This window comes from Antechinus flavipes, chromosome 5 (genome assembly GCF_016432865.1).
Source record: "Antechinus flavipes isolate AdamAnt ecotype Samford, QLD, Australia chromosome 5, AdamAnt_v2, whole genome shotgun sequence".
Lineage (NCBI taxonomy): Eukaryota > Metazoa > Chordata > Mammalia > Dasyuromorphia > Dasyuridae > Antechinus > Antechinus flavipes.
Genome location: NC_067402.1, coordinates 103,697,154 through 103,723,775, shown reverse-complemented (window position 1 = coordinate 103,723,775; position 26,622 = coordinate 103,697,154). Strand labels below are relative to the sequence as shown.

General features: G+C 35.1%; 1 protein-coding gene across 4 annotated transcripts in view; it reads left to right on the top strand.

Moving 5' to 3' along the window:
* The first annotated feature begins 1,861 nt into the window (after nucleotides 1-1,861).
* The window catches only part of LUC7L2 (LUC7 like 2, pre-mRNA splicing factor), a 76,062-nt gene continuing 51,301 nt past the window's right edge, over nucleotides 1,862-26,622 (top strand). Inside the window, exons 1-3 of one of the 4 annotated variants that reach the window (XM_051963609.1) lie at nucleotides 1,862-3,460; nucleotides 18,235-18,305; nucleotides 20,113-20,207. In XM_051963609.1, coding sequence (XP_051819569.1) covers nucleotides 18,248-18,305; nucleotides 20,113-20,207 — 153 coding nt within the window. In that variant the 5' untranslated portion in view covers nucleotides 1,862-3,460; nucleotides 18,235-18,247. Of the gene's footprint in view, nucleotides 3,461-6,515; nucleotides 6,615-18,234; nucleotides 18,306-19,635; nucleotides 20,208-26,622 lie in introns of those variants that run through there. The other 3 variants (XM_051963608.1, XM_051963612.1, XM_051963611.1) reach the window with 3 other exon arrangements.

The following is a 26,622-nucleotide window of genomic DNA, read 5'->3' as shown; positions in this document are numbered from 1 at the left end:
AGCACCCTGTTTTCTGGGATGTTTCTGGACATTAAACAAAACAAAACCCGGATGTCCCATTCCAAGATTCAAGGTGTTAATGCAATCAAGGAAGCATTTATTAGTTCTTTGTGCCAGATGTTAGGACAAAGCTGTACCCATCTTCAAGAAGTTTACTGGAGGGAAGATGCAATATGTATGTAAACAGACTGGTAGTGAGCTTGAGTCTAGATCTGACTTCAGATCTATCCTCAGAAAATTACTTGCTTTGACCTTGAGAAAGTCATTTTATCTCTGTCTTAATTTTTTTTTTCTCCAAGGGCTTTATTTCCCCCCCCCCCAATTTAAGAAGTATAATTTTTATTTGAAAAGTCTTTTCCGTTTTGAGTTTCCTTATAATCGTTTTTTCTCTAATGCACTTATCTTTCTAAAAAGTTTTTTATTTTCAAAACATATGCATAGTTTTCAACATTCACTCTTGCAAAACCTTGTATTCCAATTTTTTCTTCCTCCTTTCTCCCCATCCCCTCCCCTAGACAAGTAATCCAATATATATATATTAAAACATGTGCAATTAATTTGCTTATACATATTTCCACAATTAACATGCTGTACAAGAAAAATCAGATCAAAAAAAGAAAAATGAGAAACAAAACAAATTGCAAGTAGACAAAAAAGGGAAAATACTATGTTGTGATCCACACTCAGTCCCCACAGTCTTCTCTCTGGGTGCAGATGGGTCTTAAGACAATTGGAACTGGTCTGAATTACCTCTCTGCTGAAAAGAGCCACATCCATCAGAATTGATAATCACATAACCTTGTTGTTGCTATACAAAGATCTCCTGGTTCTACTCATTTTACTTAGCATCACTTCATGTAAGTCTCTCCACACCTCTATGAAATCATCCTGCTGATGATTCAGGATGATCAGGATCTCCCTTTCAACATAACATTCTTCTGCAAAGAGCTTCAGTTGTCCCTTTCTTTAACTTGTCAAGGATCAACTTTTCCATCTTCACCTTTCCCTACTATTAGGAGAAAAGAGGGCCTACCAGTTAATATAAATTCACAGGTGATACTTAGACTCATCATTCTAGGATATTTTGTCTTCTGGAATTCACCACCTTCTCAATACATTTTATACTTTTAGTTTAGGTCAAGGATCTATTAAATACTCTGTGTAGTCATTATCAGTCACCAGTGATAATCTGATTTTTTTCATATAGGCATTCTCAAACTCTATCTTCTGATGGTCTGACATTTATATAGCAAACTACAAATATTTCATGTGATACAACTACCAGGGAAAGTAGGTGCTAATTTTACCTATTAGGCAGTCACACAGCTAGTATTTGAGGCTGCATTTGAAGTCAAGGTCTTCCTGACTGGAGGTCCAAAGGCTATCCCCTGCACCACTGGCCACCTCTGATAAGAGCCGTTTTTAGTTTCAGTTTAAGACTGACAAATGTTTAAGAGTCTGCTATGCGCACAGCACTGTGCTAGATACTAGGAATACAAAGACATTGTAGAGAGTCCCCTTTTTCAAAGAACTATTTTACTGACTTCATCTATGTTAATCTTACTCAAATGTGTAAACTCTGTAATTTCCTATATTTGACAGTAATGCCAAAAGTTAAGTCAGAGGGAACCGACCATAAGAAAGCAGCCAGAAGCTGGGTCTGAGTTGCAAAATAAGTAGACAATGGAGCTATTGTGTGGCTTATTGGATCAAATACTAGCTACACTCCCCAAGTCTGGCTTGGAGAACAACAAATGTGACAAAGATGAAAAGAGCAGTGACTAATTTTTTTTTTTTTTTTTTGATTTTAAAGGTCAAATAACTCACAATATACAATTTTTTTAAATTATTTTTTTATTTTCAATATATATACCTGAATCTCTGTGTGTGTGTGTGTGTGTGTATACAATATATATCTTTTAACAAGATTTTAATCCTACATATCTATTTCAATCAACACAAAATGCCACGCAAAGTTTTTCATTTGTATACATCGTTCATTCCTGTGATACAACTACCAGGGAAAATAGGTGTTAATTTTCCGTATTTAGAGGAGATTATCTCTTCTGCTGCACTTCTCCACAGATGGGGGATATTCACGAAGGCTCACGGAACACCCACTGATTTGCTTTTAGGGGCTTCCCATCACCAAATCCACCTGGAAGGTCCAATTTAGTGCTAGCTAACTGAAGTGACTGGCGTTGACAGGCTAACTTCTCACTTGGGGCTTACAATTATCCACCTTTTAGAGACGAGGAACTCCGGGTGGGGTGGGGGGTGGGGGCAGCAGCTGGTAGAAGATAAGTCTTCGGTCGCACCACGCGGTGAGGCTTCCCGGTAGTCCGCCCGAGGCCATGGGGGGTAAAATGCCTCCAAACCAAGGCACAGTGTGTGGCCTTCAGCGGGCGAGGGTGAGCGCCCTCGAACCCCCTTAAACCCCCGGCCTACGCCTGGAAAGCCTCTGCTTCTCTTAATTTAGGAATTAAGAAGGGATCTGGGGGCTTTCTCCATCCCCGCCCCCGCACTCCCGAAGTAGCTTTTACTCTGGACGGAGTGAGGAGTCAAACGGTCTTAGATCAGAAGCACTAACTAAACCGACTCCAAGCAGGCAAGCTTTTTTTTTTTTTTTTTTTTAATATAAACTTACTTTCCCCGGGCTAAGCTCCGGGAGGCACTACTTTGTTAAGTAAAAAGCTGACAGCATCAGCCCGATGTTAAGTAAAAAGCTGACAGCATCAGCCTGAGTCCATGACCAGAAGGCCACGAAGCCCCACCCGGTAAGCTAAAATACAAACCCTAAGGACAGTTCCTGCACTAGTCATCTAAAAGAAGAAGCCTCGCGAGAGCTCCAAAGGGGGAGGTCACGAGCACGCGCCCCGGAGCCGTTAGGGTGGAACGCCTCCCCGGCGGGGGCGGGCGGAGGTACTGCGGTTAAGCGCCAGTTGGTGGAGTCCCCGCGGGAAACGAGTGAGCGCGAGGAGCGTGCGCGCTCATGTAGGCGGCGACGGTGGCGGCGAGCGGCGGCGTCAGCTCCTGGAAGGGGGGGAAGGGTTGACGGCTTTTGTAGGGTGGCGGCAGCGGCGGTGGCGCCTTCCCGTTTGGCCACTACCGTTTCTGTTGCTGGAGCTGGACTGGTTGTGACTGAACGAGGGTCGGGAGAGGGGGTCGCTGCCTTCTCCGGTACATCGAAGTGAGGAGAAGCCGCACCCCGGACTCTTTATTTTTCCCCTTCCTCCGCCCCCTCACCGCACGCCCGAAGCGGCGGCGACTTCATCTCACCTCAACCTCCCCTCCCCCTCCCCCGCCCCCTAGCCCTGCGACGTCCGGCTTGCGCCCCAATTCTTTCCTCACCCCGCCCGATCGCTCGCTCACTACGCCGCCGCTGCTGCCGCCGCCGCCATGTCGGCGCAGGCCCAGATGCGTGCTATGCTGGACCAGCTGATGGGCACTTCTCGGGACGGTAAGCCACAGCCAGAGCCCCGGGGTCGGGGACAAGGGACGGGGCGAAGGTGGGAAGTATGTGAGACAGAGAGAGGGGAAGAAGGGGAGCGAGTAAGCGGTATCTTGCCCTCGACCTGCTTAGGGTGCTAGACGACCAAAGGGTAGCCGCAGATTGGTAGCACGAGCTCCCCCGCTCTTCCTTCCCCACCAATCGGAGGCCGGGGGGCGGGCCTGAGGGTGGTGTTTCCGACGATTGGCGGGAGCTGTTACCAATGGGACAAGGCGGGGGCGGGCCCGGCAGGTAGAAAGACTGTGAGGGATCGGGCATTTTTGTTGATTTACGCTAGAGAGGGACTCTTGGCCTTCACAAACTCTGCCTGAAAGACCTTTGCCTTGCCGCCCAGGTTCCCTACAGGTCAGGAGCTTTATGGAGCGCTCTGGCTGTCTCATTCGCACAGGTTCTGGCCCCTCGGGTGAAGAACAAGTTCCCCAACAGGGAACCCAGTAATTCTTAGCCGCCGCCCTCCTGGACGTTGATTGGGAGAGAAACTTCATTTCCTCCCTAGTCCCAAGGAAAGCGACTCTTATTCAGGTGTAGGACGAAGCCTTAATCAGATTAGCGCTGGCTAGGCCCTTCCCTCCCTGTTTCGGACAGTATCAATTTTTGGAGAAAAATCTGACCCAAACCATGGTTTCGTGAAGTGGGTGGGGTCCCATTTTGTGACCGATTGTCGAGGTCAATCTTTCAAAGGGACCTCCATTTTGTTGACGGACCAATTAGTGACAACAGTAGCTGTACTACTTTATCCAGCTAATGTTAACATTCTGCACGTGCCCCAAATTGAAGCAATTTGAAAACTTGGTGCCAAAATGACCGAACTTGGTAGGAGGAGGGGAATTTTTAGTTAGAAAAATATTTGTACAAAGATTAGCTAAATTCTGAAATCTAGTTTATAAAACGAATTTATGACCGAAAAAATGATTTACGATAGTTTTTTCGAATGTGATCAATGTTTGCTGAATTCGTATTCGTTTTTTAAAATCAAAACCAAGTGAAAGGCATCTTGAGTATAGTGTATAGTCTTTGATCCCGCTCCATCTCAATACCAAAACACAAATTTCCATTATGATTTGAAATTAAATAATGTATTTTCTCATTGTAGTAAAATATTTTGGGTTAGATTAAAACTATTGCTGGAAATTATTTTTTTAGAACAGTTTTTTCTTTCATTTATTTTAAAAGAACATTGCCCGATTTTACAAGCTCAGTCTTTATTCTCGTTTTTTCAATCTCAAAAATCCATAACTTTGCAAATTATGTTTAAGGGAAGGCATTAAAAGACTTCTAGGCCATATGTAACAGGATTTATCAGATTATTTTTGGAGGAGTATGCTGTGGAGGGAGAAATTGGAGAAGGAAATGAGTTCTATTTGTGTTATATACCCAGTTTTTTTTTTTTTTTAATTGTCAAGTTTTATATATCAGGTTAAAATGTCATATTTTGCACATGTTTTACATGTGCAAAATACTTCTTTAGTTATTAGGTAGTAATTATCATCTTGTTAATAGTTTATGGAAATATAGGGAAACTTTTGTAACTTACTTTTTAGTTGAAGATACCAGAAGAGTTCTTAGTTTTTTGAACATTCTTATTTTAAAGGAAATATGTAATGGAAGTAATACTCAGTATGTGCACTTACAGAAATAAATGAAGTCTTAAAGTTCATTAAGCACAGCAAATCTTAATTCAATTTAGCAAACATTCATTAAGCATTTGCTTTGTATTGACAAGACCATAGATCTTACATAGTTAGGAATTCCTAACTGCACCTATCTAAGTTAAGGAGAAGAGGTGTATCAAAGTCATTGCTTTAGTCTTGCAAAAGTTACTGTGACAAGAAAGAATATAAAAAGATATTATACACACACAAAAAATCCCAAGTTTAATTCTGAACTAATTTAATATATCTGTGGCTTGTTCTGCAGAAATGTAATTGCCTGCAACCCTACTTCAATTTGAATGTGTTTCCTTTTTTGTTATATCTTTATTATTTTTATCCCTTATTTGAAGATTTTGACTTTGTACATATCTTTAAAAATCAACGATTCATCTGGGCCATAAACAGAAACATAGGCCTTTTCAGAAAAATAAAATATTTTTGTTTTAAGTTTTTCTTTTGTTCATGCAAATTTTAGATGAAAAAACTTCCTCCTTTCCTCATTATTGAGTGTCCTTTGTTTGGAGATATATGTGTTTTGATTCATGATTCAAGCCTTAAAATAATTGGAACTGTTCTTTTATAGTAGTTAAAATGAAGTTATTATTAGATACATTCCTGAAAAACACCATGTAACTTGAAACCATGTATCAGGAAGCATTAAGTTTATGAACTTAATTGGTAGTGGGGAAAACAAATGCAATTTACTAGGACTATTACTGGTCCCTCTGAGATGGGAAAAAGTACTACTAGAGAAAGGGCTGCAGAACAGGTGGTCACCTAGGGTGAAGTCTGTTCCCTTTGAACATAGAAATTGGCTGTGAAGCAGTTTCTACTCTACCTTGGAGAAATGGGGCCCAAGAAGGATGATAATTCTATCATATTCTACTTTGGTGAACCAATCTCCTAATAAGGTCTGCAGGGTAGGAACCCAGATTGGGTTATAGGCATTGTAAAGTGTACCTTGTTTCCTTCACAGGATCTGCCAATTGCATTTGGGTTGTTACTTAACTAGTCGTGTAAAGTGCATGCGTGCATGCACACGCACACACACACACACACACACACACAGAGATTCTTAGGTGTATTTTTTATACTTTACTCTGAAATCATTAAACATAGTTATCAAATTCCAAAAAAACTATTTGAGCTCTTCTAGAAAAAAGGATTTTGATTTGGGAGAAAGTAAAAGTACTATGGAGTTTGGATCACTTCAAGAGAACAGGTCTAGTTTTGTGGGCAACAGGAACATATTGGGTATCTGGAAGGAGGGAAAGGGAGAAACAGTAAAGTGATTTCTTACCAACAAGTTAAGAGGGCCAAAGACAAACTGCCTTCTTTGCAATTTTGCCTAGGGCCCTGGTGGTGGCAACTGCCTGTGTGCCACTGAAAATCATCTTGGTTCCTAGGTTACGATGCCTGGCATACCGCATAAACGAAAAGCAGGGTACCGCGTGAGTTGAAACATTGGTCACTATATAAAGTGGGTTTATATATACCAGTGTAACTGGGGGTCCAGCTCTGTTTGGATTTATTTATTTGTTTGTTTTGATAAGGCCTTGTGGGCTAGTGAAAAGAGCACTGGCCTGAGAATCAGACGATCTGATTTTCTAGTCTAGGCTTGACCCCTAATTGTGACCTTGGGTAAGTTTAACCATTCTACTTCTGATTTAGAAAAATCTAAAATGGGAAAAATAATATATTTGTTTTCTTAGACCGAATATCAAATGATACATGTAACTTGTGTATTCGGAGTTCTTTGGAAGATAGGTTCTATATGTTATTTTTTTTCTTCAATACACAACATAACTTTTGTAAATCCTTGTTGTAAGATTTTGTTATTTTGTGCAAGGCTACATATACTGATGGAAGAGAGGAGTTGTTGATAGTATTCCAGAACCAAATAAGAGAGGTTGATTATGATTTTTGTCCCAATAGGTTTGCTTTCCAAATATATTCTGCTTGCATTCTTATTTAAAATATTTGTGTTCCCACTTGATGGTGGGAAATTTCTAGATAACAATAGAATGGCAAGATATGAAAATATGAAGATTAAAAAATGCAGATTCTATAGTTATCTATAGAACAATTGAATATCCTCTAAAGGGTATTATTATTCGTGCATCAGTATACAGGGTATAAAGGAAAGAGCACTAAACTTAGAAAACTAGAGTTTTGAGTTTTGCCACCTAATTTTAACATTTGTCAGTTCTGCTCTGAGTTATGGTTTCCTGTATTCACAGGTTGCCTATTTTGCAAGGAGAGGTAACTAGGTGACATAGTGGATAGAACACTGGGTCTGAAGTCAGAAAGCCTCGAGTTCAAATGTGACTAAAGACACTTGCTAGCTGTGTGACCCTAGGCAAGTCATTTGACCCTGTTTGCCTCAGTTTCTTCACTCCATTATCTTCACTAAGAAAATCCCAAATGGGGCCATGAAGAGTCGAGCACAATTGAATAACAGCAGTTAACATGGTTGTTGTATTAATTGAAGTAATAGCTATAAAAGCTTGAAGCACATTTCAGTTATTCTATAAACAATAGTTTCTAGATAGATATGCTTAGAGATTTCACTAGGTTAAAGCTCCTGTGCCAAAGAGAAGAAATTGAGGTATCCTTGATTCTTAATCCAGGGAGGTCTAGGAAGGATGAATGAATAACAGTCTCAGGGTGTGTATACTGAAATGTCCTCTGGAGGGCTTGCCAAGAGGTCTGTGCCTGGCTTCAGTTAAATCTTATAAAAATTTAAATCTTGTTGGGAGGAGACAAGGTTGATCTTAGTGGACTTCACTGAAGGTTCTAAAATCTCTTTGTTGGTTTTTTAAATAACTTTGGTAAACAGCCAAAACCTATAGAGAACTGAAAGTTAACTTTTAATTCCCAACAGTTTACTTTTATTTAAACACTTCCCCTCTCCCCCTTTTAAGGGAAATCTTTCTAAAATGTCTTGCATACTGTCCTGTCTTTGTAATACTGCAATCCTTTGATCATTTAGGAGCATCATTTATTGCTTGTTCTATAGATATTCATACAGGTTCTGTAGAAATTCACAGGTCTTCAGGTTAAATAAATATGATAAAATAGTGATATTTTGGCTTTGCTTTTAGTTATTTGCATAATTTTCAAAAATAATAGCCATTTTTATATAACATGGCTGTTTTTATACAGATTCACTTATTGCATTTTAGACAAAAACCATCCAAAAAAATCATCAGTGTTTTTAATTTATTAGAATTCAAAAACATGATCTGTTGGTGGTTATGTTGTTGTTGTTTTTGCTTTTAATCACTAACACAATTACCTGTGTTAGACTCATCAGTTTCAACTTCCTAATGTCCTATTTAGATTGTGGTATGTGAAGGATTGTCTTTCATTACATTAGGGATTTATCCTCGTTTCTTTAAGGGATGCTTCACTAACAGATATAAATATTTTTAAAAAATTAGACATTTTCATAAACATGGCTCTATATCATAACTTTTTGTAAATGCTTTCTTAATGTCTTTTAAGAATTACAAGCTTACACCATATTTAAAATTGTATGTCTGATGTTATAACTTTGAAATCCTTATATAGCTTGCATGATTAATCAACTTTCTCATAAAACTGGTCAGCAATATTTCATATTTTGAATTAGTACCTTGGTCCATAAGTCAAATTAATGAATATACAGAAGAAATGTCCAAAAAACCCCACAACCTGGTAGTAGCTGCATTTTTCTTTTGAGGTAAACTCTGTGGTTATCTAAAATAAAAATAGCTTTGCTTGCTTCAGATAAGCCATTGGTTTTGAGAAGTTTTTTTTTTTTTTTGGCTGAGGCAATTGGGTTAAGTGACTTGCCCAGGGTCATACAGCAGGAAGTGCTATGTGTCTGAGACCAAATTTGAACTCAGGTTCTCCTGACTTCAGGGCTGGTGCTCTATCCACTGTGCCACCTAGCTGCCCCGAGAAGTTCTTTTAGAATAAATAAATAAATATCAAAAGATTGTGAGCCCATCAGAAAACCCCTTTTTTTTTTTTTTTGGTCATTCCTTTATTAGCCTACATAGTATTTATACAATGGACAAATAGTGAATTTTTTTAAGCTCCTGGTGTATTGATGTTTATTCTAATCAAGTGTTAGAGAAATTATAAATCTCTGATTCATGGGCGATAGTATAAATATGGGCTGGATAGGGGAGTAATCAGGACTGAGAGAAGCATAGCTTCTTTAATAGGCAGGCTGGCAGAAATAGGCATTTAGCCTGGATTAGTGTACATGCAACCATTCATTCAAAACTCCAAGGACCAATACTATTGAAGGATTTAAGCAGACAGAAGAAACTTAGTACAAGATTCACAACTGGCTTGTCAACAAAAATGAACAGAAGAAGGAAAAAAAAAGTTGACTGGAACCACCAGTGGTTTTGGGAATTGCAAGGACAAAAAAGTGAGCCTTAAGAGTATTATACTGATCCAGAGAAAATCCTTTTAAAAAATCCATGGATTTTATGTAGTTCCTATGGAAACAGGAACAAATCTGACCATTGGAAGCTCTGGCTCAAGATGGGGTAAAGTTTGTGACTATTGCTGATTGGAACCTGTAACACTAGCACAGACAGGTAAGATTTAGTCATTCTAATTTTAGTCTACTTAAACTGGGAACAACTGGAATATTATTCACTCAGGGAAGACAATAGAATTCAGAGAATTGGGAAGAATTGCATGAACTGTTGCAAAAATGGGGAGGGAAAATCATGCACAATGACTATAACCATGTAAGTGAAGAGAATATTAAAAGGCAATAAAATTCAGGTCATAGAACATGAATTATCAATTGAAATAACTGGTAGGTTAATTTTTTAATGGGGAATGTTTTGGAATCACTTTATACAACAACAGCTGGTATGGTTAAATTTTGCATACTGTAGATAACTTTCTTCAGCAGTGTAAAACTATATAAAAATGAGTTCTCGGAAAAAACTATAAAACTGATACAGAGCTTCACATGCTGTTTTTATGGAAAGACTTTTTACTTGGAAAGACTATAGCTTTACCAGACAAGTGAGGAGATGGAAGAAAGACAAACTTCTTAACACATTTTTTTACTCCCTTTTCCCTTCAAAAATTGGAAATACCAAAGAGAATAAATATGATTAAAACCACATAGGAAAATAACAATGGGTAAAATAGAGTGTCAGTTACAGTAAACTAAAATAAATTTTGTGGAGCAATTAAATCAGAGAACATATTTAATGTAATAGAGATAGAATAAGAAACCATATAATATATTCACTAAAACTTTTTCAAATAGAAGAATAATTTTTAAAATGAGTAAGAATTGGTACTAGCAAGAAAATCACAAGTTTAAATAAAACAGAAAATAGAAGAAATAAGTCAAAAAACATTTGTGTAGTCATTGCCATGTCCTAGGCATAGTGGTAGTAACTGGGGATGTGGATGTCCACTTCAACCACTACTATCCTCAATCTACCTCTCAACTCCCCAAAAAGAAAGGAAATATTTACTCTCAAGGACTTTGGGGGAGGGGGAAACAATATGTACATAAACATAAATTTATGCAGAGTAAATACAAGGTGATTGAGATAAGGAAGGCACCAACAGAGGAATATCAGAAAAGGCTTTCTGTGAAAAACAGTGTTTGCTCTTCATCTTTTCTATCAATGAATGAGGAATGAACACAGACGTTTCAAAGTGCAAAGAATAAGGAAGATGATTATAAGAAAAATTAAGCAGTTTTAAAAAGATAAAATACATAAAGCTTAATGAGGTCCATAATAGCATTCCTCTGTGTTCCTTTCTGTACTTTTTTCCTCTGGGAATTTAAAAAAAGGTCTCTTACTCATCCCACCTCCTCAAGCTTCCCTTATAAGAAGTACACATAGTTAATCAAAAGAAATTAACACATTGGCCATCCCTGAGAATTCATCAGATTCTATACCTCTAGTCCCTCACCTCTGCCTAGAAATGAGAATTATATTTCAGCATCAGTCCTTTATATTTATGATTGGTTGCTTCTTTAGTGTCTTTCTGTGTAAATTATTCTCTTGGGTCTTTTTCTCATTTCTATCAGTTCATCTAGTCTATCCATATTTGTTTTTTCTTTCAGTACAAAACCATTACATTTATTTACCATAATTTATTTCACTATTCTCCAATTAATCGATATCTTTTGTTTCGTTCTTTATTACAACAAAAAGTGCCGCTATAAATATTCTTGTATATCCTTTCCCTCTGTCCTTAAATTCATTGGGAGTATCTATCTAATGGTACTTTGGTCAGAAGGTATATAGTTTTTAGTGTTTAGGATACAGTTTAAAAATGATTGAACCAATTTACAACTTAATTAGCAGTTCAGTAGTTTGCCAGCCATCCCACAAGCCTTGCAAAAATTTATTTTCTGCTTTTGGTATCTTTGCCATTCTTGAATGCATATGAAGTGAAACATTGAGTTGTTTAAACTTCTGTTTATGTGATTAGTGAATTTCACCATTTTTTTCATATGAGAACTATTTCCTTGTATGCTTCCTTCATTTATCATTTATTGAATTGTTTCTTGAATGAGGGACTCTATGAGGTGGAAGAACTTCATTCTAGGCCTGAAGAATTGTCAATGAAAAACTATGGAAAAGACACTTAAAAGAGGACAGGGGGAAGAAATGAAGCTAGAATTAAGATATTTAATGGGGGGGGGGAGGAGATGATGAGTAAAATGACAGTGTGGAAGAAATCTTAAAAAAAAAAAAAATCATAAAAGCAGTCAAAGCAGACCGATTGAAAGCTTCCCCCAAAAAGCTAAAACCATTTGTTTTAGTGAACTGATTCTGCTCAAAAAAATTTTGATTTCTCATTTAGCATTGAGCCAAAGTCACCATAGTAGAGTCAATTGTATGATATTTTTGTTTGAAACTACTGATAGTGGTTTCAGTTTTGTTCAGTTGTAAGCAGTCAAGTAGTGCTCAGTAGTTTTTTTTCCTTCCTAAAATAAAATAATTTAGTCAACTGCTCTTTTATTCCGAGAATAAATGAAATAATAATTGACAGTTTTCTCTTTTAAAGTTATCACAGCTTTCTTGTGTGTGCTTCAAAGCTTTTTGCCTTTTATTGGATTTAGGAATCATTGTTGACTATTTAATGATATGTAGCTTTGTTTGATTCTTTTTCTATTCTGCTGTAGCACTGAACTATAGTATAGAATACCATGCCTAATCATAAAGGATGTATTTGTGCAAATGAGGAAATTTATACACCCTGTTCACTAGTATAAATGCTAGCCTTTAAGCATGGCTGAATAATTGAGATATGTTTGTGACTTTAAGGTTTCTTGAGAAGATCAGATTTCTCAAGAGTTTATTTTGTCTTCATTGTTTTTTATCCATGGTATTCTTGCCTCTTTCTTGTGAGTTAGTGATGTGTAAAGTCTGTACACCATTAGCCTTGGAAGAATCCAAACGCCTAAAAGGCAGTGGTTGTGAGAAGATTCCTTGTAGAAGGCGAGAAGGTAGTGAGAAGTATTAAAAGCTTTGATTCAGCAACACCTAGAAAATGAACTATATAAGGATGCCATGAGGGGAAATAGGAAAGATAGAAGTCAAACTGAAGGCATAGCATGGCAGGAATTGTTTGTCCCGGGCAAGTATGCCTGTTATAAAATCATGGATTATCTAATCCACACCCCCACACTCTCCATAGTTGACCTAGAAATAGCATGAAGTAATAGTATATATGTTTATTAATCAAGAAGTATTAAGCCCCTGTGTATGTGTCAATAATTGTGCTAAATGCTTAGTGAATATAATTTCTATGACCTTGAATACACTAAAAATACAGAGGATAAAATTAAGTGAACTATCTGATATTTTGTACTTCTCTTTGAAGGAAAAGTAATTGAGTTTCTAAGAGTTTGAGTTTTGTATTTGGAATGAGAAAGCCTGAGTTTAAGCCTGTTACCTTTTTTTTTTTTTTTTTTTTTTTTTTTAATTTTGGACAAGTCATTATTCTATTTTGCAGTGACAATTTCCTCATCTTTAAAATGAGGGAATTGGCTTAAATACTATTTTAGATCACTTCCAATCTTAATTTATGAATTTGAATTTTTCAAAAAGTGAACTAATCCTTTATGATTTATGATTCTTCACCTTTTTTTTCTTAGTTATAATGTGTGGCTATATACACACACACACACACACACACACAAATCCTCTCTTCATATGTGACACATATGTAAAAATAAATACATACATAGTTTTCTGCAATATTCCTAAAAATGAGACTAAAATAATGTTTAATAAAAACATAAGTATTATTTAAATAAATAACATTCCTAGCTAATATTAATTAATCTTTATTAGTGATAAATAAGTGATTTTAAAGCTGTTGTTATAATAATGTTTTGCAACTTACATAGCAGAAGCAGCAGTTTGAAAAAATTGGACAATAGACCCCTTTTGAAAGTAAATAATCACTTGCCAATTAGTTAAGAATAAGTCATTATGAACAAGAACAAACAGGACATTCATGGCAGTGGAGTGATTTGGAGTTAGATGGAGTTAATTTTGAGTATGCTGGTGGTATAGTGGTAAAGTTGACCTGGGTTTAAGTTACCAGAGCAAGCCAATTAAATCTTCTAATGCTTCAAGCAACTCTGTAATATTAGTTGCAGAATAGTTGTGCTTTTATTAGTGATTTCATACAACAGAGTCACCAGAAAAAATAATAATCCAGGCTTTGAAGAAATCAAGGTAGATAGGGGAAAGGTAGGCTATGTAGATAATAACTCATTTGAATTTTGTTTTAGGCAAGCCAGAATTGGAGAAGGATTGAAGAATACTTAGCAAAGTGGAATATAGAAATCGGGTGAGGTAGATATGACACTTTTATAAATCATCTCTAGTAGCTAGCTGTAGTTCTGCCTAAAGACAAAAGACTGTACTACATTCTTTAAAAGTCTTTTCCAGTCTAGTTACTCAATTAAAATTGTAGAAACTGATCAGAGATTTTAATGGGGAACTCTTAGGCCATAGTCAGTTGCCTATTGGAAAAGATGAATAGTAAGAGGGAAGTTCTCCACAATTTTTTTTTTTTTTGAATGTGACAGTGGTTAGATATACTCACTTTTTTTTTTTTTTAAAGAACAATTGAGCTACACTGTTTGTGGGAAAGGGGAAGGGACGGAGGAAAAGAGAAGAATTTGTTTTACGGGTGGATGTTGAAAATTGTCTTTACATGTGTGTGGAAAATAAAATATTAACTTTAAAAAAAAAAAAGAATAATTGAGCTATATGATTCTGGTCTGCTGTCCATATTCTTAGGAAGGTTATAGGCAAAAATTCGGAAAAAGAAAGTTGATGGGACTCTAGTCTCAGAAAGGCTTACAATGCACTTGTCTTGTGCTGGAGAAACCTTAGTAATATGTGGAACTGTGCTAAATTTCTAGCCAGAGTACCCATTGTTCAGATTCTGGTTATGTTATATATTCTTACCTCCATGACTATAAATGGAATCATTTTTTTTCTTTCTATAAAATGAAGAGGTTGAATGATATATCAAAGGTGGTCTGTTCCAGCTTTAAATTTCTAAATCTCTGAACCTAAAATCAGGATCTGATTAGGCAATCCTAACCAGACTTTCCTTCCCTTTGGAGTCCTGCCTATATAGAATAACCTCCTCCAAGTGGTATTGTTATGTGAATGCCAACACAAGTTTTGTTGAATTGCTTGAATAGTTAACAGGTACTGGTTTGGCATGCGTGCTAAGCTTGTGAAGTGTTTGTACAATCCATAATTATCCCATGACAACAGGTGGGAGAGTAGTTTTTCTAGTCTAGAATAGACTAGAGGATTTTTTTTTTTTTTTAATAGATCCATCTGGTCTTTGTCCTGAAATTTTCTACGGTCTTCACTTTAGGCAGTATCTATACATCATTCAACAGTTGGAAAAATTTGGATCAAAACAGATGTTTATTTCGGTAGTATTTTATTTTTCCAATTACAGGTAAAGATAGTTTTCAGCATTCATTTTTTTAAAAATTAAAGCTTTTTAATTTTCAGAATACATGCATAGGTAATTTTTCAACATGAACTCTTGCAAAACCTTGTGTTCCAATTTTCTCCTGCCTTCCCTCTCCACTCCCTCCCCTAGATGGCAAGCAATTCAATATATCAATATTCATTTTTGTAAGATTTTTAATTCTAAATTTTTTTCCCTCCCTTCTTTACTTCCCTCTCTCCAAGACAGAAGGCAATTTGATTTAAGGTTATATATGTAAAGTAACTTTAAACATGTTTCCATATTAGCCATGTTGTGAAAGAAAAATCAAAAAAGAAAAACCATGAGAGGAAAAAAAGCAAACCAAAAAAAAAGTGAAAATATTATGCTTATTTCTGCATTCAGTCTCCATAGTTCTCTGAATGAAGAAGGTATTTTCTATCCCGTCTATTGGAATCGCTTATATCACTATATTGCTGAGAAGAGCTATATCTGTTTTAGTTGATCATCACATAATTTTGCTGTTACTGTGTACAGTGTTCTCCTGGTATGCTCATTTCACTCAGCATCAATTCGTATATGTCTTTCCAAGCTTTTCTGATGTCATCATGCTCCAGATGTTTGTTTATATGTAAAATATAAATATAGTAAAATAGTGTATAAATGTGTCTGAATAAAATGTGCCTTTTTAAAAAAATTTTTTAATTGGCTTTCTACTACCTGGCCCATTTCTGCCTTATCTTCCACTCTTCTATGGGAGCTCTTTGCTTTAGTCTAAGATACTTATTCCCTGCATATATTCTTTTCTTGTCATTTTAAAGTTCTTTTTTTCAAAACACCAATCAAATTCTATATCCTCCATGAAGCCTTTTCTGAACCACCTGATTTTTGGTGAATTTTCATTTCTTATAAGTCTTGTAGTGACTATTGTTTCCATCATTCTTTTAGAATTTATCTATGTTCCCTTGCATTCTTATTTATTTGTCCTGTTTTTTCAGCTATGTTGTAAACTCATAGATGAAGTCTCTTATCTTATATTTCTTTGTATGCCTTAGGCCACAACACATAATTGATTTTCTTAATGACAATTTATACACAACTTTATTAAAAAGGATTTTTTAACTTAGTTTATGGTGGTATTATGGGCTTTTGCTTAGAAAACTCAGTCTATTAATGGAAATAGTATTCTGTAGACTCTGAAGTTCAAGTTAGGTTACTGTTATTTACTCTTAGTTGCAGTGGAACCAGGGTCAACAATAAATTATTAAACATCTTCTATATGACAGTGTGCTAAACTCTCAGGTTATAAAGAAAAATGAAAAAACAAAACTCTGTCCTCAAAGATTTTCTTTTTTTCTGTTTAAAGAATTCAGCATATATCTAGATAAACAAAGATATTTGAGGAGGAAGAAAGTAGATTACTAAGTATGGCACTTGAGCTGGGTCTTTGAATCAAGCTAAGGACTCCAAGAGTGAAGAAGAGGATATTTCTAGCTTTGGACACAGTAGTGTGAGGGTGGAGAATGGGAGGAATGGAGTGCCAAATTCTGGGAACTATAGACCCCTTGGTGAGAACATAGCATCAGTGAAAAAGTATAAAGTGGAAAGAGAAGACATAACCAGGCATACACTCATAGAAGTTTAGTTAGAGTAGTTGTGCCAAAAGGAAAGCTTAATTAATTTTTAAAAAATGCATTTTTAATGCTAGTAAATTTAATTCTATGGTATTTGTGTTATTATAGCAAGTCATATAGTAAGAGTTCAGTCTCAAAGCTTTCCTCCCTGGGGGAAACCTTGAAGGCACAATTTTCAAATATTGCCTTGGGGGCACAAATGCTTAACAGGGCTCTTCTAAATGCCTTTTTTTCTTCCCTCTTTTAAAAAAAAATGGGGGCTATTTCATTTAGCTCTTTTGAAAAACATGGTTTGGGCCAGATAACTTGATTGAAACTGAATTTTACCAGTATTTTAAAATTCTTTTTAAAATTTACCTTATTGGTTTCAGCATAACTACTTTCAGTGCTTAACCCATAATAAATTCTCAAATACTGCATTTCATAGTAGTGTAGCTAAATTATATTGTAATAAGTAAACTTAAAAATAAGTTAAAGACACCTTAAAATAGCAGTAAGCTGATGCTCTTTGCTAGCCCCAATAAACTTTGTCTCTATCAAATATTGCTACAAGTTTTATTTTGTAGCTTTATAAAACTTTTAGCATCCTTACAGGAGAGGTTAATCATCTGAATTTAATATGTTAACTCCAGTTATCTGAGCAATTAAGATTTATGGGGTACCCATGTATATATATCTAGTGCTATTAAAAGACAAGAAGTTATCTTTAAAATACTTTTTGATATTTTATGGCAGTAGATCTTTTTTAAATACTCATTTGGATATGATAGCTTTAATTCATAATTGTGATTTTATAGATTTTTAAAGCCAATTACAAATAAATTAAATTTAATTTTCATGCTGCTTAAACATCAACATATTTAAATGTTTTTCTTGTTAGTGAAACTAGAAAATTTTAATTCCTACACTCTGGCCTGTAAATACCCTAAAATTTTAGGTTTAACAAAAAGCACTGAAAGAAACTTAAAATAACAAAACAATCTTAAAGATAATCCATAAAAGAACTATTGTTTTCTTCCTAACATATCAATATATTTGAGTATAGATTTGGAATACTAATGTGTGTTTGCTTAGCTGTAAAATGCCTGCATGAAAGAAGTGGCGTTCCATTGTGAATTTATTGTAGTGCAATTCCAACTTAAGCTTTTAGGCTTTTTATCACTGGAAGGTGAAATAATTATGCATATGATTTTTCATCCCAGTTTGCCTAAAAAGCAAGAATCTCTGGGCTCCAATCTGGGACTTCTATCTTTGGTCAGCAGTATTATTATTTGGGGCTTTTGGTGATTAAATCAGGGTATCTTTTTAAAAACTTGATTTTGTTCACTTCTGTTTTCATATACGACAATCTTTACAGTCAACATGTACTTCTAGATGCTGTGTTGAAATTGCTGGCAGAGTCTATTTATTCTATACAAACTGAACAATCTGGCCCCTTGTTTTATTTATAAAGGTTCAATGTATCTATGCCTGCCTACTTCAATCTGCAAGGGAGTATCAGAAAGGCCCCGCAATCGCCGAGCCGTGAGTTATCACTAACTTTTCAGATGTGTTAATGAATGTGGAACAAACCAGTTGTGTTTAAAAGGAGAAAAAAAAAAGGACCCCCAAAATAACCATTATTGTAGTAGCAGGCGTGAACACTAAAGGGATTAATCCAAATTGTGGGGATTAAAAATAATCTATTAAAACCAGAGACTAGCCTCTAGAAAACCTATTGTTGAACTGCTCTGAAGCCATCACGTTAGCCTGTGAATTACTGGTCTTGATATTGATATGAACTGTTTACAAATAAGTATTTTGTTAAAAGTTTGGTTAACCAAGTTAAAAACAATTTGAACAAAATCTAGCCCATCTGAAAATGACAAATGTTTAGTTGCCTTCAAATAAACAGTTGTTACTATCAAACTTAGATTATATAATGGGGATCAAGGCAATGAATTGAAGAATCTTATTTTGTTATTTAGATGTGAAAATATAATAATTGGGATCATTGAATCATTTCATAGATGAATGTTATTAGAATGGTCCAGGCTTTATGTGAAGTGGATAGGTATTTATGTTTATAATCATAACATTTATCCACCTTCTTTAAAATACTTTAAAAGCTTTAGGAGACTGAGAAGAATAGCAAACTGAGTTTGGATGGTTTGGTACCAACAGTTGCTTTTGCTTCAGTAATTCACCAGTAGGTTTTCACTTATCAGTGATACTCCCCAGATTATGAAAATTTAAGGTTTAAATTTCTCAGGGCTTATCACTCTGTATCTTCAGAGAAAAATGCTTTAGGAATGACCTCATTTCCTAAAATGGAATGCCATACTGAAAATTCCATTATGATTTTTTTTTCTTTTTTTCAAGGAGATAAGTTTCTTTAAATCAGTAACTGTAACATCTGCACTTTATATTATTAAAACTAAAGTTGCCCACCTGATTCTTAGATGGATTATTAAACTTACAATTGGACATCCATATTTGGTAAGCAGGTGATGCTTCTGCTGCTGTAGGAAGTGCAGCTTGTCAACAAGAAGACAGAATGAATTTAAATGTTTCCAGCTTGGCATTGTAAAGCACAAGAGTACATAAATTCAGTGGTATGGGGCTTTTGGAGGCTTTTAAAATGATGTTGAATTTAGGCGATATTCCTTTGTTTGGTGTGTAAGTACTTCTTCCAGGTTTGTACACTCTTAAACACATTATTCTACCTTCTCTAAACCCCCCTCTCCCCAACAGCAAAAGGGAGAGACTGCAACTGGAACAAAATACTTGAAGAAATGGCGGCTGGGGTTCAGTGGGGATTCGCAGTGTGTATGCAGTGTTTACAAGATTCTTTTTTTATGTTTTGCAATTTTAATGTACAAGATTTTAGAAATCAGTGTTTAGTGGTGAGAAGACCTTCAACACCAGTAGATAAAAGCTATTCTAGTGACTTTGCTGCTCACTTTGTGACCTTGGGCAAGTCATTTAACATTTCTAGGCCTCAGTTACCTCATCTGCAAAATGAGAATGTTGGATTAATGATCTCTTAAGGTCCCTTCCAGCTCTAAATTCTGATTCTGTGAAGTATACCCTATTTATTATACTGCATTTTTTTCCAACTTTGACTTTTTGAATTAACATATTCATTAATTTTTATTGAAACTGCATGTTGTCCATTATAGTTTGCATACTTCATTTCTGGCATAGGACATTATATAAATCAGCTTATGAAAGGCTAGTTTTTTTACCTATTATATGTGTACATGCACAAAGAAGGCTAGCAAAAATAGAGTTACCCGAAAATAAAAGTTTTCCAGTTATCTAACCTTAGTTGTTACTTCCTATATTACAGGAGACACTACCCGCCAACGAATCAAATTCAGTGATGACAGAGTGTGCAAGAGTCATCTTCTCAACTGCTGTCCTCATGATGTTCTCTCTGGAACTGTATGTATTTCTTAACTCTAACAGAGCTTGATTATTTAATGATAATAAAAATGAGCCACTGTATAGAAACTAAACCTTCAATTATAGTAATGGTGTATATGTGTAGAAATATATATATAGCCTATATAGCAATATATATATAGTAATAACCTTCTAATGGTGTTAGAGAAGAGCAGAATTAACATTTTTTATACACTTTTTCTGTCACTCTTGTATTTTACATAGCTAAATTTCAGTGTGTATGTCTTACATATTTCTAAATTTGTAATAAGAACTCTATTGAAATAGATTTCTACTATACTCAGTTTTACAATTTCTAAAATTTAAATTATTTTTCCCTCTTATTGATCATTCCAAGAAATTTATTTGGATTACAGAACTAATTATATAAGCATTGCATTTTAATTCAGTAGTATAAGTGTGAGTTTTTAGTAGTTTCCTTGGTATTATAATCTTTTTGAACTTTATAGTAAAAATGTTTGTTTCATTTAAGAATGATATACTTAGATGGGTTAATCACAATGGCAGTGAGGAAAACAGATTGATACATATATCTTAATTTATACAGCTCCTATTTCTTTAATTGAAATTAATGTTTATGGTTCCAATAGTTAATTTTTGCTTATTGTCTTATATAATGCTGATGCGATTTGAGGTGATTCCAATTAATTATCCAATTTAGTTTAGTAAATATTTATTAAGTGCCTACTATTTTAATTATTTGTGGTAGATCAACTGATGTTAAACTAACTTTTTAAAAGAGACATTATAGAGATGACTCCTTAGACTTATTATTCATTTCTTGATATTATGGGGGGAAAACTTCTCATTTACATGCTACATTTGATCGTGTATGATTTTCTGTACACATAAACCTGAAATTTTTAAAAGCAGGCATAAAAAAAGAGATTTATTATATATTATTATATATAAAGTGTTTTCTTTAAGCTGTTACAGTAGTCAGCTCTCACTTAGGAAAGTTCACAGGAAAAGCATTAAAAAAACCCATGGCTATTGGAAATGTATCCTTTAAGCAGACCTCTAATTTTCCTCTAATTGAGGACAAACTGATATTTTTTTAAAAAGAAAGCTTGTATTTTTTACATAAGTTTTTAAAATAATATTGTTCATTGTGAGGTCCTGTAATTTTTTAAAAATAAGGCATATAATCTATTCACTTTCATTTTACATTTAGAATTTTAATAAGTAATATTCTCTTCTACTTCAGAGGCTTTAATAAAGCTTTTTCTTTATTTACAATTACATAAACATTAGTAATTTAGATTTTAATTTTAAGAATTGCTAAATTATGTATCTTGATTTTAATTCTATTTCATATAAAGTCTTAATTATACATAAGAATTGGTTAATTCTACTGAGGCCTAGTAATGCTATAAAAATTAACTCCATTTCTATAGTATTTTACAGTTTACAAAGCATTTTTACATACATATTTTCATTTAATCCTCACCAGTGAGATGTTATCCTCATTCTGTAATTTACATAATCAAGGCTCATAGAAGTTTACTCAGTATCTTAGAGTCAGTAATTGGTGGGTCTTAGGAAAAGAAAATAGGTCTCCTGACTTGAGCTCTAGTTTACTTTCTCTGTGAACATTCCATGATTAGGGTTTATGAGATTTAAGCATATAGCACTTGTTTATTACAGATTGTAGTGTATAACATGGAAAGGACTTTGAAAGGTCATCTGGTCTAAAATCCTCAGGTTTATAGATGAAGAAAATGAGACCCTGAGAAATTTAGTGACCTGCTCACGGATATACAGTTACGTTGGTGGAAGATCCAAAAGTTCAGTATTGACTTGACAGTGAAAAGATACATATACAGAATAATTGATTACAACCAATTGGAACCATGGTTTTATAAGTCATTATGGAAATAGCCAATAAATGTTATACAAATTCAGAGGTTTAAAACTCAAATTCCAAGGTATAAAATCTAGTCAGTGACAGAATAAGTAGAATCAAGTGTTCTTGGCTTACTATTCAATATTTAAAGAAAATTTACTATAAGTTAAAATACCATCAAAAATCCTGGGAAAGTATTGTATATTGATTACAAAAGAGAGGACAGAGGTAACTCCTGGGAAATTAAGTGGTGGAATTGAAAATGGACTGGTTTTTTTTTTTTTGGGGGGGGGGGGGGGGATCATTAAATACAATTTGAGATGATGCTTACCAGACTTTTATCTTTTTTTTTCCTTTTTATCTTTTTATGCTTCTCTTTTTTTTTTAAAATTTTTATTTAATAATTACTTTATATTGACAGAATCCATGCCAGAGTAATTTTTTTACAACATTATCCCTTGCACTCATTTCTGTTCCGATTTTTCCCCTCCCTCCCTTCACCCCCTCCCCTAGATGGCAAGCAGTCCTATATATGTTGGATATGTTGCAGTATATCCTAGATACAATATATGTTTGCAGAACCGAACAGTTCTCTTGTTGCATAGGGAGAATTGGATTCAGAAGATATAAATAACCTGGGAAGAAAAACAAAAATGCAGATAGTTCACATTCGTTTCCCAGTGTTCTTTCTTTGGGTGTAGCTGCTTCTGTCCGTCATTTATCAATTGAAACTCAGTTAGGTCTCTTTGTCAAAGAAATCCACTTCCATCAAAATATGTCCTCATACAATATCGTTGTCGAAGTGTATAATGATCTCCTGGTTCTGCTCATTTCACTTAGCATCAGTTCATGTAAGTCTCACCAGTCCTCTCTGTATTCATCCTGCTTTACCAGACTTTTATCGTAAAAATTCCTTTTTGACATTATAAAATCATGAACTTTAAATATTTACATTATTAGTGTCCATTCAGAAAATACAAAAAGCTGCTATAAATGAATTTGATTATTTTTAAATAGGAAAATAATTTTAAGGCAGAGTATGCCAAAAAGGGTTGCTAGCTATACCTACTGAAGATGTATTCTTAGAGTTTCTTGCCTACTTACCATAGTCCAAATAAAGAGAATGTTCAGGGCCATGTCAAGGAAGTAATACTATGATTTTAACCTGATAATCTATTTAGCAGTTTTTAAAAGACTTTAACATAAGTTATTAGTTCTTATGATAATCTGTAGATAAGAGAGGCAGTCATCATGATAACCTTTAAACAATTAGATGATTTGCCTACAATGATATGACTAAGAAATAGTCTTCAGAATCTTCATTCAGCACTTGTGTCAGGGATGCCCCAAATATATTAACTGTGCTGTGGGTGCTCTTACAAATCCTTTCACTGATCAGGATCTGTGGAGTTCATTATCTATAACAAAAGCAGAGTTCTATGAGCTATTCATATTTTAATACTGGGAGAACTGAGCTGTAACTGAGATTTTTAAAATTCTGTTATATTGTCTTTCATGTAGCAGTTATTTTTTAAAAATGTCTTTAATTGATGCTCTTTTAAAAATATTACTATCATTTTAAAATTATTTCTTTCTCTCCCTGGTACTCTATACTATCCTTTGTAGACAATTATTATTATTTTTTTAACAAATCAGTACAGCAAAACAAACATCAGCGTATCTGAAAATAATGTCTGATTGTGTACATATAATATGCCACCCCTTTTTTTTTTTTTTTAAATAATTTTTTATTGATAGAATGCATGCCAGGGTAATTTTTTACAGCATTATCCCTTGCATTCATTTTTGTTCGGATTTTTCCCCTTCCTCCCTCCACCCCTTCCCCCAGATGGCAAGAGTCCTTTACATGTTGAATGGGTTGCAGTATATCCTAGATACAATATATGTGTGCAGAACTGAACAGTTTTCTTGTTGCACAGGGAGAATTGAATTCAGAAGGTATAAATAACCCGGGAGGAAAAATATAAATGCAAGCAGTTTATATTCATTTCCAGTGTTCTTTCTCTGGGTGTAGCTGCTTCTGTCCATCTTTGATCAATTAAGTATGCCACCCCTTTTGACAAGAGGCAAATCATGTAGCAGCCACTCTTTTCAAAATTTTATTTATTTTTATATCTGTGTTGGCCATATTGAGAGTAAAAAGCACATAGAAAGTAAAAAAGTTTAAAAAAAAAAAGTATGCTTCAATCTACACTCAAATCTTTTTCTGCAGTGGATAGCATTTTTCATCATGAGTCCTTTGGAATGAATTGTAATGGATTGTTGATATGAGTAGCTAAGTCTTTCATATTTGATTATCATTACAATATTACTATTGCATCATTCAAGGTTCTTCTGGCTCTGCCAACTTCATTTTGCATTTGTCACATAGGTCTTTGCAGTTTTTTCTGAAATCTGCCTATTCATCATTTCTTTTTGTTGTTTGTTTTCTTTTTGCCTTTAGTGTCCTCAGGGTTTGAGATCTGCTCTTTCCTGTCCCCATAAAAACTATCTGATCAAAGCTGTTTTTGGTTTTTTGCTCATTTTTAAGATTGAAGTCTGCTTTTAGGACAAAGAGGAAATTGTGTCAGATGGGCTTTCATGCTGCTTTGGGGCTGGTGGCTTCTTTTCTGTGTTTTGTTAGCTTGGCCAAATCCGTGTTATGCTGGGGTGAAAGGTTCCCCAATTTGCCTTCTCTAGTTGTGTTGGAAGTCTCACAGCTAGTCTGCTGTTCCACTGGCTTCTGAACCAAGACAGAATAGCAAACGCTGCTGCATTTTTTCTAGGAGCCTCCCACTAGATTTCTCCAGCAAATAGTCACTCTGGGTCTCAACCCCTGACAGTACTGCTTTGCCCAACCCTCTCCCACTCGATTGAGACAGACTTTTCCTGAAGTTCATCCAAAATATCTTCTGCTGGAAATTTGTTACATTTCAAATATATTCTGTTCCTCCAAAACCCATTCAGAGGCTTGATCTGGTGTTGATCTGAGGGAAGCCAGGAAGAGCTCAAAAGACTGACTACTCTCTACCATCTTGGCCCTTCTCCCTATCATTTCTTATAGCACAGTAGTATTCCATCAAAATCATGTACCACAACTTATTCAGTCATTCCCAAATTGATGAGCATTTCCTTCAATTTCCAGGGAAAAAGCTGTCTGACAGCTACTCTTGAGTTCTATCACATTTTTGTCTTTCTATTTGCACTTCCATAAAGTCCTATTTAATCCTAGCCAGTATTATGTCCTTTAACTGGACTTTCTGACACCACTGTTTCCCCTCTCTAATCTATTCTTCCAAAATAGTTTCATAATGCATATATTGTAAGATGTAATTTCTTTGATGAGAAACCTTCAGTAGCTTCTCCTGAACACAAACTCTTTTGCTTGTGATTTAAGGCCCTATACAGTCTTATTCCAACTTAATTTTCAACTTTATTTCACTCTAATCCTTTTCACATACTCTAGGTTCTATTTAAAGTGGCCTACTCTCTGCCTTCATGTATTCTCCTGTATCAGTTGTTGAAAGCCTTCTTTCCAGTTTCAGAGTAGGTACCACTTTTCTTATAACTTTTCTGATTTCCTTTTTATTACCAGTTAAAAAATAATTTTCAATAATTCAATAATTTAAAATTATTTCTCTTTTCTCATACTTCTTATAATGGACTGTATCCTGAGTAACCAGGAGATGGATATTTAAATTTTTACTCTTCATGTTGTATACAACCTTTAACACTGTATTTCTTTTTTTTAAAAAATTTAAATTTTATTTTATTTAATAATAACTTTGTATTGACAGAATCCATGCCAGGATAATGTTTTTTACAACATTATCCCTTGCACTCGCTTATGTTTCATTTTTTTTTTCCCCTCCCTCCCTCCACCTCACCCCCCCCCCCCAAGGTGGCAAGCAGTCCTATATATGTTAAATATGTTGCAGTATATCCTAGATACAATACATATTTGCAGAACCGAACAGTTCTCCCGCTGCACAGGGAGAACTGGATTCAGAAGGTAAAAATAACTCGGGAAGAAAATCAAAAATGCAAATAGTTCACATTCATTTCCCAGTGTTCCTTCTTTGGGTGTAGCTGTTTCTGTCCATCATTTATCCACTGAAACTCAGTTAGGTCTCTTTGTCATAGAAATCCACTTCCATCAGAATACATCCTCATACAATATCGTTGTCGAAGTGTATAATGATCTCCTGGTTCTGCTCATCTCACTTAGCATCAGTCCATGTAGGTCTCTCCAAGCTTCTCTGTATTCATCCTGCTGGTCATTCCTTACAGAGCAATAATATTCCATAACATTCATATACCACAGTTTACCCAGCCATTCTCCAATTGATGGGCATCCATTCATTTTCCAGTTTCTAGCCACTACAAACAGGGCTGCTACAAACATTTTGGCACATACAGGTCCCTTTCCCTTTTTTAGTATCTCTTTGGGGTATAAGCCCAATAGAAACACTGCTGGATCAAAGGGTATGCACAGTTTGATAACTTTTTGGGCATAATTCCAGATTGCTCTCCAGAATGGCTGGATTC